This window comes from Mesoplodon densirostris, chromosome 18, assembly GCF_025265405.1.
Source record: "Mesoplodon densirostris isolate mMesDen1 chromosome 18, mMesDen1 primary haplotype, whole genome shotgun sequence".
NCBI classification, from domain to species: Eukaryota; Metazoa; Chordata; class Mammalia; order Artiodactyla; family Ziphiidae; genus Mesoplodon; species Mesoplodon densirostris.
This window is the reverse complement of record NC_082678.1, coordinates 53,780,895-53,793,752: the sequence shown is the minus strand read 5'-3', so window position 1 is coordinate 53,793,752 and position 12,858 is coordinate 53,780,895. Positions and strand designations below refer to the sequence as shown.

The 12,858-nt window shown below is 51.6% G+C and overlaps 1 protein-coding gene across 2 annotated transcripts in view; it reads left to right on the top strand.

Annotated features, from left to right (window-relative positions):
- ASIC2 (acid sensing ion channel subunit 2) overlaps positions 1 to 12,858 on the top strand; it is a 997,430-nt gene that overhangs the window by 760,545 nt on the left and 224,027 nt on the right. The window contains exon 1 of one of the 2 annotated variants that reach the window (XM_060081379.1): positions 194 to 904. The exons of the other annotated variant lie outside the window; for it this stretch is intronic. Within the exon in view, the coding sequence (XP_059937362.1) occupies positions 194 to 904 (711 nt within the window). Of the gene's footprint in view, positions 1 to 193; positions 905 to 12,858 lie in introns of those variants that run through there. 2 annotated transcript variants of the gene reach the window in all.

Below are 12,858 nucleotides of genomic sequence, written 5' to 3'. Positions count from 1 at the left end.
GGCGCCCGCGGAGGCGGCGGTGGCGGCGCCGGGCGGGCATGCCGCGCCACCGGAGCTCCTTTCGGGCGCACGCTTCCCTGGCGCGGGCTGCGCGCAGCGGCTGCCGCTGCTGCTTCCACTGTTGCTGCGGACTCCCATGGCGGCTCCGCCCGGCCGGGGCCGCCGCCGCTGCCGCCAGCCGCGGGCTGAATGAATGAGCCGGAGTGGCGGAGCCGGGCGGCCCGCGGCCGCGCTCACCGGCCCGGGACGCTTCCGCATGGCCCGCGAGGAGCCGGCGCCGGCGGCGGTGGCGGCAGCCGGGCGGCCCCGGGGCGGCGAGCGCGAGCGCGAGCGGGCGCTGCAGGGGCCGGGGGTCGCCCGCAGGGGGCGGCCGTCGCTGAGCCGCGCTAAACTGCACGGGCTGCGGCACATGTGCGCGGGGCGTGCGGCGGCGGGAGGCTCTTTCCAGCGACGGGCGCTGTGGGTGCTGGCCTTCTGCACGTCCCTCGGCTTGCTGCTGTCCTGGTCCTCGAACCGCCTGCTCTACTGGCTCAGCTTCCCGTCGCACACGCGGGTGCACCGCGAGTGGAGCCGCCAGCTGCCCTTCCCCGCCGTCACCGTGTGCAACAACAACCCGCTGCGCTTCCCGCGCCTCTCCAAGGGGGACCTCTACTACGCCGGCCACTGGCTCGGGCTGCTGCTGCCCAACCGCACGGCGCGCCCGCTGGTCAGCGAGCTGCTGAGGGGGGACGAGCCGCGCCGCCAGTGGTTCCGCAAGCTGGCCGACTTCCGCCTCTTCCTGCCGCCGCGCCACTTCGAGGGCATCAGCGCCGCCTTCATGGACCGCCTGGGCCACCAGCTCGAGGACATGCTGCTCTCCTGCAAGTACCGCGGCGAGCTCTGCGGCCCGCACAACTTCTCCTCCGTGAGTTGCCCTCCGCGCGGACCCGCTCCCCCAATCTCCCGAGTCGGAAGGCCGCCGGCCGGCTCTCCCCGCCCCCCGGGGCTGGACCTCAGGCCCCTGGCGGTGACACCAGCCCACGAGGCCGAGGCTGAACCCACTCTTAGGTACCCCGAGTCTTCTCCAGGTTGTGGGGACTTGGACACCACTGCAGGAGGAGTCGCCTGGCTCCCCTGTCCCGGCCTCTCTCCTTGCACTGTCAGCTCCCAAGCCCCTCCGCTTTGCTGGTTATGGTCCCCTCCGGGAATACCAATCCCCCTTCTCCCCCATGTCACCCCCCAGGTCCACAGGGCTCCAGGTAGCTCCCCTGTGCCTGGGATGAAGGGATGGAAAGAGAGAGAAGCACGTCTTAAGTGTGGGCTCGTTGTCTTTGGGAAAACCAATAGGAAGCTCTTCAAAAAATGGGCCACTGCGAGAATCGGGTAGAGGCCCTAAGCAAGCTTGGGACCCTAAGCAGCTTATGGCTTGAGAGTTCCAAAACACTTCCAGTCTAGGGGGACTTTGGAGGAAACTCCCAGAATACTAACCATGGCTGTAGCAGTAGCTAGTTTGGTGGGAGACGCAGCAAACCCTTGTGCTACTTTTTGAATTGAGCTGTGGCGGGCGCCATTGGGGCCCTTGACCCCCCCAAGGTGTGAGTATGGGTCTTCCGGTCTCGGGGAACCAACGCCCTGCAGTGGGGAAAGCAGCATGGCAGAGATATGATGTGAACCTCCGGAGCCAAGAGAAGCTGTGCTCGGGGTTTGTAAACCATTTTCTGTGTTGGTTCCCCCATGCTGGGGTCTGGATAACGCAGGGGCCGGACAGGTGTCTGCCTTGTGTGGTCTGCCTAGGAGGAGTTCTGGTGCCAAGCCTCAGCGTGGCTGGAGCCTGTCCAGCCATTCGTGTGTAAATGCCCCTTGGGGTGGGGGGGGCTTTTCCACTAGTGCAGGGAATGTTGGTGTGTGTGTTTATTTGTAATGCTCTGATGGTGATTTTACCAGCATTAGGCATCACTCCTCACAATCTCATCTATGACAATGCTTTTCCTGGGATGGTAAATAGATGCTCTGGTTCCAACAGGTGTTGGCACAGATGCCCATCAGGCCAGGCCTCTGATTGGCTGATTGGACTAGTCCTCATCTAGGATGGTGACCCTGGCTTCAGTCTTGCCCTCCTTGCTTTCTTTGCTTTAAACCTATATATACAGTAGCTGTGAATTATCCACTCCCAAAATATCCCTTGTTTCCTGAGCTTTTCAGCTGGCTTTTAAAGAATACCTACCTTGTGGTTTCCCCACCTTAGCAAGCAGGAGGTGCTGTTAACATATGCTTCTACATGACTTCGCCCAGACTTCAAACACAATTCTGAGTTCCATCCGCAAAGGTGAAGGAATGAAGTTCGCGATCCCTTATTGTTTATTGTTCTTTGGCTGACCACTAACTAGCAGCCCCTAGAGTTGGAGTGAAGTTCAGTGTTACATTCAAGTACCAGCAGCTCCAACTCCAAAAGCTGTACAACACTTGGAAAATTCTGCACATCTGACGATGACTTTCCAAAGTGTGGATCGTGGGCTAACAGCCAGGATTCACTTTTGACACTCGCCACAGCTCTGCTTTGGCAGAATTTTATTCCCATTTTAAAGATGAGGGATATGAGGCTCTAAAATGCTGTCCAAAGTGCAGAGCCAGCAAGCTCAAAGTCCAGCTTTGCATACCACCAAATGTATCACACAGAAGCCACATGGAACCTTCCCCTCTGATCCTGGACCTCTCTTCTATCAGAGGACCCCTGGCTAGGCCTCTAGCCCTCAGCCACCTCCAAATCCTATCCCTTCTGGGAGCATGGCTGGGAGGGTGGAAAGTGGGGCTGCTCCAAGCCGTCATAGCCTCGGCCACATGTTACGGGGCCTACAGAACACATAGCACCTGCAGGAGTCACCTGACCTCAGCCTCCCTGGAAGGAATGGCTGTGAGTTGACGAAAGCAGGGTTCTTCTCACTGGGGCACAGCCTTCTCTGACCGCCCTGTACCCTGCCTTCCTGTGTCTGAAGAATTTGCAGGCCCACACCCACCGAAGCAAAAGTATTACCTCCATTCCCCAAAGGTATGTGTTCCTGGGGACTCAAGTGACCCCTAGTGGCTTCATCTCATGGCCCTGTCCTGGGAGTTTCCAGCTCCTTCACATTTCATGCTGTAGTTTTTTCCCAGAGGCCTCAGAATTAAAGGCTGCACCCCCTCTATCCATGGAAGCCAAAAGCTATTTCGGAGGATCCCCTAATATAGAGTGGGCCCATCAGGAATACTTTCCTTTAACAATGCTACCCTGTCCCGATCCTTGGTCATCTTTGATGGAGTGACACGATAGTGTAGTGGTTAAGAGCATGAACGCTCAAGCTGAACTGGTGGTTCAAATCCTGAGACTACCACTTCCTGTGTGCCCTTGGACAAGTGACTTAACCTCTCTGTTCTTTAGTTTCCTACTCCATCTAGCAGAGATAACAACAGTATATACACCACATCAGCTGTGCCTGTATTTGTATATAGGGGTATGTGTGTGTTTACATACATATAGAGAGGAGGGAGCTCTTCGGACTGTGCTGGGTCCCTATAAAAATGTTGCCTTTAAAGGGCACCAGCCTCCTAACTGGTCTTTGGCCTGCAGCTCAGTGCTCCCTGCCCTCTGCATCCACCCTCGGCACTATAGTCAGAGCAGTCTTTCTAAAGGTCCAGTCAAAACATAGCACCCCATTTCTTAAAACCCTTCAGTGACTCACCTGTCCTGGGGATGAGGTCCAAGCTCCTCAGGCCTTATACCTGAGCCCACCCTCTGGCCACGCCCTCTCTGGCACCACATATCAAGCTCTGCCAAACGGCTGACAGCAGCTGGATCCCCACTCCTCAGGCCTCTCTCTGCCTTCCTCTGCTACCCTAAGTGCACCCCGCCCCACCCTGCTGCTTTGTCTGCCTGGGGATACCTCGTCATCCTCCATCATCCAGCCCTGGGGTTCCTGCTGCTTTGGAGCCTTTCCTGACTACCCACCACTTCCCCTCATCACCAAACAACTGATGCCTTCCTCTTTTTGCCCTCTACCTTCTGTTTAGGTGTCAGTCCTCACATGTATGCGTGTCACCACACCTCCTGGTCTGTGTGTCTCCCCCTCTGGACTTGAGTGGGAATCAGATCTGATTTCCCTGCCATCTCCGGCCCCCAACACAGAGCCCGATGTAGTGTAAGTGCTAAGGAAAGATCTGGGGAATGAAGAAGACCTTCCCCAGGTAACCCCAAGACTCCTTGTTGTCCTCCAAGACGCCTGTATTCATTTCTCCAGGGAACACAAGTGGCATGCATTTCTAATGAGGAAAGGCCCAGGCAATTTGGGGGCATTTATTCCTTTTGGGGACAGAAAGGGAGAGTGAGGCGCAGGACGCCAAGCACTCCCCAGACACCTGAAGTTTCCAAGCCCTGAGTGCCACAGATGAGGAGTGGGCTTCCAGGGGGACCAGTGGGGAGATGTGCCCCAAGTCTCCTTCCATCCGGTTGGTCTCACGGTCTGGAAATAAACCCGGCAGGGGAGAGCACAGTGTCGGGCAGGGGTGAGAGTCGCAGTTTAGTCTGCAGGCCGTTCAGGATGTATTTGTTTGCAGCTCCTCTGTATGTTTGTCACAGCCGTGCAAGGGTTAATCGCTCAGCGGTCAGACAAAGCAGCTCCGCTTCTGAATGCCCGCTTGGTTTCCCTGGCATCAGCCATGGACCTTGGGCTCTGCACACTGGCCACTCGGGGTTTTCCTGGGGGCGGAGGAGAGCAGCCTTCCCACTGGGCAGGAGGCAGGACCGTGAGGCCAGTCTGTCTAGGTGTGGGGCTTCGGAAGAGGGACTGAGGGTCTGGGGACAGGCACGGAGAGGCCAATCAGGTCCAAAAATAAGGAGCAGTGACGCCCTCTGGGAGGAGGCACGGGTCAGGGGAAGCGTCAGGCGGACCTCAGTTTAAGGCTTCGGTTCTGCCTCTTTCTAGCCACGTGCCTCGGGCAGGTGCTTCGCTCTCTGAGCCCCTGAGAGCTGGGAAGAAGATAACATGTATGCAGTGACCGGCCCCTGTCTGGACAGCATAGGTGCTCAATATTCAAGAGCTCTTGTTATAATTTGAATAAAGAGATCGACAGTCTTTGTATCTCGTGGTAGCAGTTATTAATTATGATCAATATAATTATCATCCATTATCATGGCCACTTACCTGAGTGGGGATATGCTCATTTCCTGGTTCGTCTCATGCCATCACCCAGTGTATACTGAGTGTCAACTATATGTCAAGCTCTGAACTAGCTGCTGGGGATGTAAAATTAAATAAGGCGTGGTATGTGTCCTCCATGAATTTGCAGTATTGTTGAGGAAAGAGATACATCAGCAGAGGCCAGGAGGGCAGAGGTGCTGTGTGGGCTCAGAGGAGTACCCAGTTCAGACTGGGGACCTCTGAAGGCTTCTTGGAGGAGGTGACATCTGAGCTGAGTCTGGAGGGATCGATAGGAATTACAAGGTAGAGAAGGAGAGAAAGGGGACTTCCGGGGGAGGGGGCAGCATGTGCGAATGAGGAGATCAGAGACATGAAACGATGAGGTTGGACACATCCTTTCTAGGGCTGAGAGGAGTTCAAGGCAGTGGGCAGAGGTGGGAGTCGGGGGCGCTGGGTGAGCTGAGTTGGGGGATAATCAGGCAAAGATGTGATGGACATCTGGAGGCCAAACTAAGTTTTTAAACTTTGTAGCGAAAGCTCTGACTTCTTTCGCTGCTGGCTGTCACACTACAGAGGGAGATCTCATCTGTGTCCCACCCCACCTGCCAGCTGTCACCCCCACCCCATTCCTAACTCCACCAGAAGAATTCCACACTTCCCTGAACCCTGCCCTCGTTGTCTATCCCCATCAGCAGGGGGTCAACCCTGAGTGCAGATTTTAGACTAGTCCTATGTACTAAAAGCCAAGGAAACAGCATTTGATTTCCTCACACCTTGTCACAGGAAGCAGGCTGGCTGCTGTGAGCCAGCCACAGAAAACAAGAAATCATTTCAGCAACATATTGTTTAAAATCAGAAAATTCCATTGAAGTGGTGCTAGGCCAGGCAGTGCAGTAGTTGTGAGGATGGATGGCTTTAGGGAGGCTAGAAAGATACCTTTGCCTTTAGAGAAAGAGGAATAAATGAGCGTCAAGTGATTAGAATGGTTTCTGGCACCCCAGTAAGGACTCAATAAATGTGAGCTATTTCTGTTAATATTACTAGCAGTGAGCGTTTCCAGGGAAGGATGAAGGCAAATAGCACTGGGTGGCTGTGATGTGCCAGCCTTGGGCTGGGCACGTTTCATGCCATCTCAATTCTCGCAATCACCCTAAAAGGTTTTTGTTTTGTTTTGTTTTTGGTATACCATATTTATGGTATGCAGGCCTCTCACTGTCGTGGCCTCTCCCGTTGCGGACCACAGGCTCCGGACGCACAGGCTTAGCGGCCATGGCTCATGGGCCCAGCCGCTCCGCGGCATGTGGGATCTTCCCAGACCAGGCCACGAACCCGTGTCCCCTGCATTGGCAGGCAGGCTCTCAACCATTGCGCCACCAGGGAAGCCCCACCCTAAAAGGTTTTGTAATCATCCCCATTTGGCAGATGGGGGACCTTCAGCTCAGGGCAGTTCTGTAGTCAGCTGAAAGTCACAGAGCCAGCAGGTAGCAAAGCTGGGATTTGAACCCAAATCCTCACCACCAGAAAGGCACAGCTGCACAGCTGGATGAGGAAAAAGCAGCACTGGTGGGGCAGGGGCTTTGCTGGGAAGACCAGTACAGCCTCAGTTCCGCCCTGACCTGCTATGTGACTTTGGCCTCAGCATCTTCGTCTGTGAAATGAGGGCACGAGCCAAATGACCAATGGGACTTAGCTGAAAAGTTCTCCGTCCAAATGAGTGATCAGGCGAAAATAGGGCTTAACTCTTCTGAAGAGAGTTAAGAGTTAAGAGTTTCACCAGAATTGAATGGGTGTTATGGAACCCATTTTACAGATGAGGAAACTGAGGCTCAGGGAGGTACAAAGTCACAGCTCGGGGGCAGCAGTCAAGATTAAACCAAAGATCGGTCCAGCTCCAAAGCCAATATTATTTTCGATGACATCATTCTGCCAACTCTGAGAGACGCTGGTGAGAACAAACGTTTCCATAGAGGGTATCCAACGCAGTCTTTCAAGCCTTCACTGGAAGTTTCTTTCGCTGCAAGTTGATGCAGCCCCTAGAAGTCATCCTGGGTTCCAAGACCTGCCACCCTGAGAAGGAAAAGCCATTCCTAGGAGTACAGGATCCATGAAGGACCTGTGGAAATAGGTTTATGATGGGGAACTTAGGAGTTATGCAAACATATTAATGCAGCCATAACCTGATCAAATCCCCATTTTCATTCACTCAAGGACATGGATAACTCTGAAGTCCTGACTAAGGAGATGTTGCCAAATTGAGATCCAACTCAGACCTTTGCTAATGAACAAATAGATGAGTCACGCATAGTTGGAATATGAATTGTTGGTAAAACAAATAAAGGCCGTAAACATACTGGGGAAGTTTGTTCTCCTGAGCATGTCAAATATCTCCCCTGACACCACTGTTTATACTACTGATTTGTTTAGTAAATTGTTTCCTTTGGTTCCACACACATTTATTGAGCTCATACTCTCTGCCAGGTCCTTTTACATTCATTATTTTATTCCAGCCCGACAATGAACCAGCCAGGAAAGTATTCTCCTTTCCCTGATATAGATAAGGAAAGTGAGATGGTTCAATAACTTGCCCAAGGTCACAGACGTAGACCCTGATCTTAGGTTCCAAAGTCAACACCCTTTGCCCTACGTCACAGTTGTTCCTACAAAGAAATCCCAGTGTAGCTTTGGCCAAATGAACTTGCATTTCTAATTAACAGAGTCTTCGTGATTATAGCTGGATAGGATTGCATAATATACATTACCATCTCATTTTTATCCTCGCAGCAACGGAGGGTGATTATCGCACTCTATTGCCTGCCTAACTTCAGAGAGGGGAGTGACTTGCCCAGGGTCACATGGCACAGGAACAGAAAACAGCCAGAGTTTGAATGCAGGTCTTCTATGGCTCCCATATACCTCTTCTTCCCCCAGCTCCCCTGTTCCTGGTCAGGGTGGACTTGAGGGGATTTCACCTGCCCTGAAAATTTTTCTTAGGAGAAAAGCAATGGACTTCTGAGTGCTTTGCAGAAAAGAATCAGTGCTAAAACTGGCTGCTGAGAACAGGTGTCGGGTTCCTTCTTTATCTCTGCCCAGAGGCCTGCCCTCCTTCCCAGGGAGGTCTGTTCCAGCATATTCCAATTGGCCATGAATGAATGGAGAAGCTTCTAGGCCTATGCTTCCTAAACTCTAGCATGCCCAGATTCCTGGGCCCATAGCAAAGATCCTGATTTGGCAGGTCTGCAGTGGGGCCTGAGATTTACATTTCTAATAAGCTTGCAGATGATGCAGATGCTGTTGGTCCATGGACCACAGTTTGAGGGGCAAGGCTACGGGCTCCATGAATGCTGAGAAGGAGGGATCCAAAGGGGTCTCTTGGTCATATCTGACCCACTAGGTCTGTAAGAATGCACATGGAATGGGCATGCTGGAATGAAGCAAGGAAGGGCACCTGGGGGAGGAGTACTGGATGCCCCAGTGAACCCAGGAGGATGTGCATAGCAGGGGCATCATCATTCCGGGGTCAGTGCCACACCAGAGAAGGGTCCATAGAGGGGCCATGGGGCCAGCTAGAGTGTCAATCAAACCAAATTGGAAAAGCCATGTGGTAGGCTGAATAATGGCCCCTCAAAGATGTCCACGTCCTCATCCCCAGAACCTGTGAACACATTACCTTACATGGCAAAAAGGGACTTTGCAAATGTGATTAAAATAAGGACTTTGAGATGCAAAGATTATCCTGGATCATCTAGTGGGCCCAATGTAATCACAAGCGACCTTGTAACAGAGAGGCAGGAGGGTCAGTCAGAGAAGATGTAACCATGGAAGCAGAGGCCAGAGAGTCAGAGAGAGATCTGAAGACACTACATTGATGGCTTTGAGATGGAGGAAGGGGTCACGAGTCAAGGAAAGCAGGTGGCCTCTAGAAGCTGGGAAAGGCAAGAAAACACATTCTTCCCCGAAACTTCCAAAAGGAATGCAGCCTTGCCAACACCTTGATTTTAGCCTTCTGACCTCTAGAACGATAAGCTAATTAATTTGTGTTGTTTGAAGCTACTAAGATGGTGGTAATTTGTTACAGCAGCAACAGAAAACTAATACCAGCCTCATTTGTGGTAAAAAACACTCTCTATTACACCTGACCCCACATTGTGAACCAGGCTGTGTAGGTTAGGATCAGGGTCTGTCCTAAAACCAAGAAATTAAAGAATCCGGCCTTCCCTGGTGGTGCAGTGGTTGAGAGTCCGCCTGCCGATGCAGGGGACACAGGTTCATGCCCCTGTCCGGGAAGATCCCACATGCTGCAAGCGGCTGGGCCCATGAGCCATGGCCTCTGAGCCTGCGCGTCTGAAGCCTGTGTTCCGCAACGGGAGAGGCCACAACAGTGAGAGGCCCACCATACCACAAAAAAAAAAAAAAAAAAAGAAAGAAAAAAAAGGAAATTAAAGAATCCGTAACAAACGTAGCTTGGTTCAAAAATAGTCAATGTGGGAGTATTTTATCCATGCTTAACATTCATGCCAGCTTGGGAATTTGGACCCCAGCAACTAGAAAGGAGTAAAACTAGAAAAAGTAGGAGGAGTAGGAAGAATGTGGCTTCAGGAATCAGACTCAAGTTCAAATCCCAGTTCTGCCTGGGATTATCAGGGTGGCTGCTGGGGGTTTGACTACCTTCACTGAGACCCTGTTTCCTTATTTGTAACGCAGAGATCATACCTTCCTTGCAGGGTTGCTGTGAAACTTAAAGATAATGTAGTAATCCATTCGAAAATGATTTCTTGAAAGCCAGCTGTGGTCTAGTCCTGGTGGATAAAAACTGAGTGTAAATACAGAAAGAGTCGTCCTTACTCTCTTTAACGTAAAAGCACAGATGCGTAAGTGCTAAATAAACGTGAGCCATCACTATCATCTTCATCGTCATTATTACGATGACCCCTCTCACTTCCTTCCAGAAAGACTTCCAGGCCCTGGAAGAATAGTGTGGCCTTCTATATATTGTCACAATTCTAGCCAGGAACAATTATGTAGTGTTCATTTCACACCTTTATGGGTAGGTCAGAGCCTTTTAGGGTTTCTTTAGTCCCCTGACCCCAATTAAAAATCAGAGAGGGATATTGAGTGGCTCAAGTAACGTTAAGCCACTGGGAAGCTTGAAATAGACTCTGAGGATATTTGTGCTTAAGCTTTTACAATATATCACAGCCTCTGAGAACTTCTCTTCCAAAATATGTATGCTGGCCATCCCCTTCGGATTCCAATGGCATATCTGATCTGGAAGTTGGTGATACTCTGATCTCTGGAAGTAGAAGGGTTTAATCTTCTCTTGGAACCCCTCCTAACGGAAATTATTTTCCCACTTTGAAATGGCGCGGTCATCCACTGTGAACTCACGTCCATAAATCTAAGCCTACTGCCCAGGAAAGCAGATGAGGCTTGATTCTGCTGCTCAGCACAGTCTCACAGAGCAAATTATGGCAAGAATTTGATTTACAGAAGCACCTCAAAGGCTCTAGAGTGACCTGTGTTTATTCGCTTTATTACCGTTTATTTTACAGTATCTCTTGATGCTCCCTGTACATGGGTTTGAAAGACTATTTGGATAGATGCTTATGAACTGCCAGTTTGCACAGCCCTGTCGAGGAGCTTGGCTTTCTTTGGCGATGCTGCCAGTAGCCCGAGTTGTGGGTCCTTATACCGATGTTGCGATGAAGCCCAGATCTAGCAAACAAGCTTGGAGACGCTAGCCCAGAGTTCTTGCCTGAACTTCCCCAGCTCTGCCTTGATATGGTCCTTGGTGTGAGTCTCCAGCTGCAACCCCAGGATGTGTAGAGACAGGCTTGATTTAAGATTCACATATCTCAGAACAGCTGGGGATATTTAACATCACTATAATTACATTACATTTTTGACAGTACACGGAGTGAGAACCTTTCTTGGTTGTTGTTGAATATTCGATGAGCATCAAATATTTTAACCAGCCAAGGAAACACGACTGCAGTTTTCACATCCAAGTAAGTTTTGTTTTTAAAAGATTCCGGCCTGGGGTGGGTGTCTCAGGCTCTAATCTTCTTTTACCAGGTCTTTGGAGAGGCAAGAGCTCCATCCCTCTGGCCGTGGCCGAGGAGCTGAGTTAGGTGGGCTGTGATGCTAAGGAGAGAAGGGATCAGGCAGGCACTCAGTAGGCACCCCTGTGTGCCAGGGGTCTGGAATGTCATCATAACTCTTCTTGCTGTGGCACCGCCAGCGCAGTGATGAGGGAGTGGAGGCTCAGAGAACAACCGGAAACTCGCCCAAAGTGACATTTATAAATAAATGACGGAGCTGGGGTCAGCTGAGGCCTCCGCAAAGGCGTTTCTGGCAAGTTGCGTATAATGGTTGATGCCAGGAGGTGGGACAAGGGGGAGCGGAATCGGATGGAGGAGGACCTCCTCTGCACCAGGCTCTGTGCCTCACATTTGTTTCTTCAACCCTCATGACAGTACTCTCAGTACAGTCCTGTTGTACCCATTTTACAGATGAGGAAACCAGAGCTCATAAGGTTAATGGGAGAAGTGGTGATGAGAACCTGCATCTCATGCTCTTAAAGGAGAGCATTTTCAATATTTAATTTATATTGACCCCTGGCTGCCTCACTCCCACCCCCGCCCCTCCCCTGCCCTGCCCCATGCTCCAAGAAGCTTAACCAGCCAATGATGTGGGAAACTACCTATGACCTTGTCTGACCTCCCTCTTCCCACCCTCCTGGAGTCAGGGGTTCATGGCCCTGAGTCACAAAGCCAAGTCGCTTGAGAGCTGTCAGTATTTTTCAAGGAATTTTCCAACTTCCTCCAACTCCTTCCTTAGGTGGTTCTCTTCCCCTGGACCCCTGATCTGCTATCTCTGCCTCATCAGCCCACTCTGTTCTATCCAGCTGTGGGCTTAGACATGCACAGAGTATGCCGGGAAGGGTGCACGAGGTCTGATGATGGGCTGCCTCTGAGGAGACAAGAAGGATGGGTCAGGGCGGGCGGGAAGGAGCCTGGCTTCTCATTCTGCACCTTTTTCTGTGGTTTGAATATTTTTAACCACGTGTGTGTATAATTTATAACAAACACGTGAAGCACAATGAAAGCACTGTCTGAAAAAAATCCCATCTCTTCTGAAGTCATCTCCCACCACTTCTCCACATAAACCATCTGGAAAGCAGTGTCCCATCCTTTTGACCCTCTGACACTCACTTTGTTGACGACCCTCTTATGGTCCTTTCCTTTCTCGGTCTTTTATTGTAATCCTCCATAAACTCAGTTTCCCCTCATCAGACTGTCACCTCCCTGAGGGCGGTGGCCGTGCCCGGCTCCATCTTTTGGCTGTCCCAGCACCTACTGCCATTCCTCATGGGTAACAGGTACTGCGTCTGAATACCAAATCGCCAAAATGGGACCAAGGATTGGTACCACCAAATTATATGTGACTCGTTTGGTCATTCATTAATTCATTCCATGAAAAGGTGGCCAGAGCCCACTTGTAGGGGGCATCATGCTAGATGCAGGGCACAGAGGGACATGGATATGGCCCTTCCATCTTGGAGCTCACATTCTGGCACTTGTGAATGATCTCCATGAAGATCAGAATCATTGGGAGGGCTGGTTTCAAAATCCCTGGCCCCAGGCTTCCCTGGTGGCACAGTGGTTGAGAGTCCGCCTGCCAATGATGCAGGGGACACGGGTTCATGCCC